This window comes from Bison bison, unplaced genomic scaffold (genome assembly GCF_000754665.1).
Source record: "Bison bison bison isolate TAMUID 2011002044 unplaced genomic scaffold, Bison_UMD1.0 scf7180017864068, whole genome shotgun sequence".
Classification (NCBI taxonomy): Eukaryota; Metazoa; Chordata; class Mammalia; order Artiodactyla; family Bovidae; genus Bison; species Bison bison.
In genome coordinates, this window is record NW_011494640.1 from 3,474,606 (window position 1) to 3,479,994 (window position 5,389).

Consider the following 5,389-nt stretch of genomic DNA (forward strand, 5'->3'; position numbering starts at 1 on the left):
GGCCTGCCACTCCTGCACCAGATTCCACTTGTCCTTCCGGACTCCGTTCTGTCTGCTATATTCTGGGTATTCAGGGTCTGGGGTCCTCTCAGGAAACATGTACTTTCGGCCTCCACCCAGGATCACCTGGGGCCAGAGGTTAGGGCAGGTGGGTTTGGGGCTGGCCCTTGGCTCTGCCTTCACACAGCCCCTAACTCTATCCACCAGGTCTGTGGGATGGCCTGTCCCCACCTGTACCTCCTACATGGTTACCTCCCCCCATTCTGGCAAACACACAGAGACTCTGCAAGACCCCAGACTGTGGGTTGCCTGGGACTGGGACATGTGTTCCACCATCTCTTCCCAGCCCCGCCCTTAGCCCCTCATGTCACAACTCACGTCAATGTCCATGTTGTAGACCAGCTGTTTGGCGATGTCCTGGCAGCCCTCCCTCTTGGCCTGGGCAGGCATTTGAGCATCAGAATACCAGTTTCGGTTCACCGTGTGCGCGTAGGCCCCGGCTGGGGAGGCCTGCTGCACCCTGGTGGTGGTCACCACTCCCACTGACTTCCCTGAGGGTGGCAGAGGTCACGGTGGGCCACCAAGGTCTCTGAGCCTGTCCCTGCCCAAGAAACTGACGCCCAAGCCCACCTGCTTTCTTGGCCCGGTTTATCACAGACGTGACCTCATTCCCACGTGTCGTGTTGCACTGGTCGAAGCGGGCGGCTGCACTTACACCAATGGTCCTCATGTTGGTTTTGACCCCACACAGGTAGGCGGTGGTCGTGCCTGCACTGTCGGGCACATCTCTGTCCACGTTGTATGTCTGGGGGCAGAGACGCCTTTAGCTCTGCTGGGGTAGACACCCAGCTCCTGAGCCAGGCCCTGGGCCCGTCCTCACAGCCCCCAGCCCCTATCTCAGCCCCCAGCCCTCTTGGGGCTTTCCCTCCTACCCTGCTCCCTAGGCCCATACCCACCCCTCTGGTGTAGACCACCCTGAGGCCACTTGGCCCTTACCTTGGACAGAGCCAGGTATGGGAACTGGTCCATGGCCAGGGGTGTCTCAGGTCCCGGCTTGCCAGCCATCTGCCCCTTTAGGATCCGAGCAGCTGTCACCGTGGAAACCCCCATCCCTGAAGGTACACTGTGTCAGGTCTGAGTCCCTTGTGCCAGCCTGGGTCAGCCGGCAGCCCAGGGCTCCAGAGTTGTGGGGGGACGGGGTGGACTGGCCTAGCGCACTCACCATCGCCCAAGAAGAGGATGACATTCTTGGCGGCTGTCTGGATGGGCTGCAGCTTCTTAGCCACATCAAGAGCCTGGGCTGCCTGGCGGTTCCAGAAGGCAGGGTCTTGCTCCTCGACTGCCCAAGGGGAGAGTGGAGGTCAGGTCAGCCTGGGGCCGCCCCTGTGAGTAGGGGGCACCAGGAGCTGCCTGGTTACCTGGGATGAGGCCGAGGGAGAGCTGTAGCCGCAGGCCCAGCAGCAGCAGCATGCAGGCCCCCTGCATGGCTGTGTGATGGTGGAGGGTCAGGATGGGACCTGGGGAGGCCGGGTCTCGGGCAAGGCTGGGACACCAGGTACCAGGTCAGTACTAGCTGCCTGGGCTTAAATCTGGGGAGGTTATGGTTGCCTGTTGTAAAAGCCTCCATGTCCCTCCCAGTGCCCCGGGTGGCCACACCCTGCCCCTCACCTGCCCTACGACTTTGAGCCCTGTTGCCAGGGGGAGGTCGTGGGTGTGGCTGAGCCAGCAGGGGTCCTGAGGAGGCAGGTCCTTTCCTCACAGGATGGTCCCCAGCTGTCTCCTCAGGGTGGGGTGGGGATTAGGGTGCAGATGTCTTAGGCCTGAGGAACATATTCAGGGTCCTGACGAGGCTCCTCCCAGCCCTCTGCTCACCAAGTCCTGTGGGAGAACCATCTCTCCTTCCTTCACGTGTTCAGCGTTTTCTGAGACTCAGCCTTGGCCTGGTTTGGTTCCCAGTGCTGAGGGGGGTGGGCTGGAGGCACACAGCCTGGGCCAGGGGCCTGGGTTAGTTCCCTGGCGCCCTGAGGCAGAGATCCATGGGGTGGCCTGTCTGCCCTGCCCTCTGCGCAGCTCCTCACCAGACTTGACCTGGGCAGGAAGTGTGGGCACTGGGCTAGTGGGGGCACCTGGGAGCCTGGGCCCAGCTTCTGCTGTGGAGAAGGATGGGACTGGAGGTGACAACAGAGCGGGGGCCTTGTCCGTGTCTTCAGTTACTGAAGTGCTGGGTCTGCACTGCTGTTTGTGTATAAGGTGCTTGTAAAGGACTGACAGGTGTGGGCCTAGTGCCCCGTACGTGACGTTGACCTCTGCTCCCTTGGACAGGTAGATAGAAGCCAGGGGTGAGTCTGTTCTCTCCACAGGCCACACACTCTCACAGGAATAGCCTAGGAGCTAAAAGCTTTCAGTGACCCCAGGTTGGGTTCAAAAGCAATCCTCCCATCCCGCAAGCTCTCTTCTGGGTGTGTATCCCCAAGAACTGAAAGCAAGATCTGGAAGAGGAATTTGCACACCCACATTTGTAGCAGCCTTATTCATGGTAGCAAGAGGAGCAAGCAAGTCCAGCATCCACAGCAGATGAACGGATAAACAAATTGTGATGTAGCTATGCAGTGGAATACTATGCTGCCTTAAAAAGGAAGGTAAGTCTCACACCTGCTACAACATGGATGAACCTGCGGACATGATGCTCAGTGAAAAAAGTCAGTCAGAAAAGACAAAGACTGCGTGGTTCTACTTCACTAGGGATCCCAAGTAGTCAAATGATTAGAATCAGAAAGTTGGATTGTGGCACCAGGAGTTGGAAGGAGGGGACTGGGGACTTGTTCAAGATACAGGCTTTCAGTTTTACAAGATGACAAAGTTCTGTAGATCTGAGGCCAACTATATGAATAGACATAACATTAACGGTCTGGGTATAAAAATGGTGAAGATGGTAACTTTTTTTCCCTTTTAAATTTTTTCTTTTTTTTTTTTTAATGCACAACAGAGCATTCTGAATCTTAGTTCCCCAAGCATGGGTGGAATCTATGCCATCTGCTGCTGCTGCTGCAGCTGCTGCTAAGTCGCTTCAGTCGTGTCTGACTCTGTGCGACCCTAGAGACGGCAGCCCACCAGGCTCTGCCATCCCTGGCCTGCAGCCTCCCCTGCTCCTCCGTCCATGGGTTTTCCAGGCAGGAGCACTGGGGTGGGCACCATCGCCTTCTCCAGGCAGGAGCACTGAGGTGGGCGCCTTTGCTATCTGCAGTGGAATCTTTACCCCTGCACTGCAGGAAAGTCCCACGATGGTAATTTTTATGTTGTGCTTTTTGTCAGAATTAAGAAAATTTTCAGACTTCCCTGGTGGCCCAGGGGATAGGAATTTGCTTGCCAGTGCAGGGGATATGGGTTTGATCCCTGGTGAGTTAATTCCACTTGGCGTGGAGCAACTAATCTTGGGTGCCACAGCTACTGAGCTGGCACTCTAGAGCCTGGGAGCTGCAAGTACTTAGGCTGTGTGCCACAACCACTGAACACTGGAGTCACTGGGAGCCACAACTCATGAGCCCCTGAGCTGCAGCTACAGAAGCTTGCAAGCAGGAGAGCCAATGAGTTGCAACTACAGAGCCCGAGTGCTTCAACTGCTGAAGCTGTGCTTCTAGAGCCTGTGTTCTGCAACGAGAGAAGTCACTGCAATGAGAAGCCTCTGCATTGCAACTAGAGGAAGACCCCATGCAACAAGGAAGACCCAGCACAGCCAAAAACAAATAACTAAATGATAAATAGCAGTATGTACATGTCCAAAAAAACAATTAAAAAACAAAAGCCTTTCCTCCCGGTCCCGCCCACCCCAGTGGACCTTGGTAGCCCCCTCCCCAGTGTGCCCTCCCCTCAGGCAGAGCCTCTGAGCTCTTCCTCCCTTGACCTGCTGTTCACTCACTCAGCACACTGACCCAGGGTATCCTCTACTTACCCTCTAGAGCAAGGGTCCCCAACCCTTCTAGACTGAGGACTGGTACCTCCTGTTAGATCAGCGGCAGAATTTGATTGGAAATAAAGTGCACAATAAAATGTAATGGACTTGAATCATCCTGAAACCATCCCCCTTCTTTCCAGTTTGTGGAAAGTTTATCTTCCAGGAAACTGGTCCCTGGTCCTGAAAAGTTTGGAGACCCCTGCTTTAGAGGACCTGCCTGCTGGGGGTGGGGGTCACCCTTCCTGCCTTTGTCAGCTACCCCACAGCTGCCTCTGTCCCCCTCATAGTCCTGTGCTCAGAAAATTCTTGGCTAAAGGTCAGGAGGAACTAACTCCTGGGTAGGCCATTAATTAATTGATTGATTCTTTTGATCAGTCCATAGGTTAAATTTTTATTACTGCAAGATTTGTCTTCAGTCTAGTGAATTCCCAGTCCTTTTGTTAAATTTGAATTTTTGACATGAAATGACTGTAGATTCACAGGTGGTTTTAAGAAATAATACAGACATCCCTTGCATGCTTTCTCCAATCTTCTCTGACGGTATAACTCAGATTTTCACATTTCTGTTCAGAGTTGGCCGTTTTACCTGCACTCACTTGCATGTGCGTGGGTTCATGTAATCACACCATAGTCAGGACACTGAACAGCTCCAACCCCTTTATAATCACCCTGCCCTCTGTCCCTAATAGCTTCCTGTGTTTGTAAAATGTTGTCATTTTAGGGACTCCCTCTTGGTCCACTGGTTAAGACTCCACACTTTCACTGCTGGCAGTGGGTGTTCCATACCTGGCCTGGGAACTAAGATCCCGCATGCTGCATGGTGCAACCAAAAAAAAAAAAAAAACAAAACCCCGAAACCTTGTCAATTCAAGTGTTACAGAAATAGAATCACCCAATCTTTGGGAATGGCTTTTCCCCCCACTCAGCCTAATTCCCTGGGCATTCACTGGAGGAGGGCTTGTGTCTGCGATGGAGTGGAGCCTAGGCCGTGCTTAACTGTTCACGTGTGGAAGGACCTCTGGGCCGATTCCAGGTTTGGCTGTTATAAATAAAGCTGCTGTGGGAATTCCCTGGTGGTCCTGGGGTTAGGAAGGGGCACTACCCCTGCTGTGGGTCTTGGTTCGATTCTTGGACAGGGAACTAAGATCCTGCAAGTTGCACAGTGAGGCCCAAAGAGAAAAAGGAAAAGAGCCACACATCTTCATGAATGGGTTTCTGTGTGAGCATTTCATTGCATTCAGTTTCTCTGGGTAAGCCCCCAGGAGTGCAATTGCTTCCCTCATAGCTAAGTTGGTAAAGAATCCACCTGCAATGCAGAAGACCCTGGTTTGATTCCTGGATCAGGAAGATCCCCTGGAGAAGGGATAGGCTACCCACTGCAGTCTTCTTGGGCTTCCCTGGTGGCTCAGCTGGTAAAGAATCTGCCTGCAATGTGGG

General features: G+C 53.9%; 1 protein-coding gene across 1 annotated transcript in view; it reads right to left on the reverse strand.

Annotated features, from left to right (window-relative positions):
* Positions 1-1,485, reverse strand: part of LOC104986494 (intestinal-type alkaline phosphatase-like) — a 2,889-nt gene extending 1,404 nt beyond the window's left edge. Inside the window, exons 1-6 of the mRNA XM_010837094.1 lie at positions 1,419-1,485; positions 1,223-1,339; positions 997-1,112; positions 631-805; positions 379-551; positions 4-126 (exon numbers count right to left, since the gene is read on the reverse strand). Of these exons, the coding sequence (XP_010835396.1) occupies positions 4-126; positions 379-551; positions 631-805; positions 997-1,112; positions 1,223-1,339; positions 1,419-1,485 (771 nt within the window). The remainder of the gene's footprint in view (positions 1-3; positions 127-378; positions 552-630; positions 806-996; positions 1,113-1,222; positions 1,340-1,418) is intronic.
* Between the last annotated feature and the right edge of the window lie 3,904 nt (positions 1,486-5,389).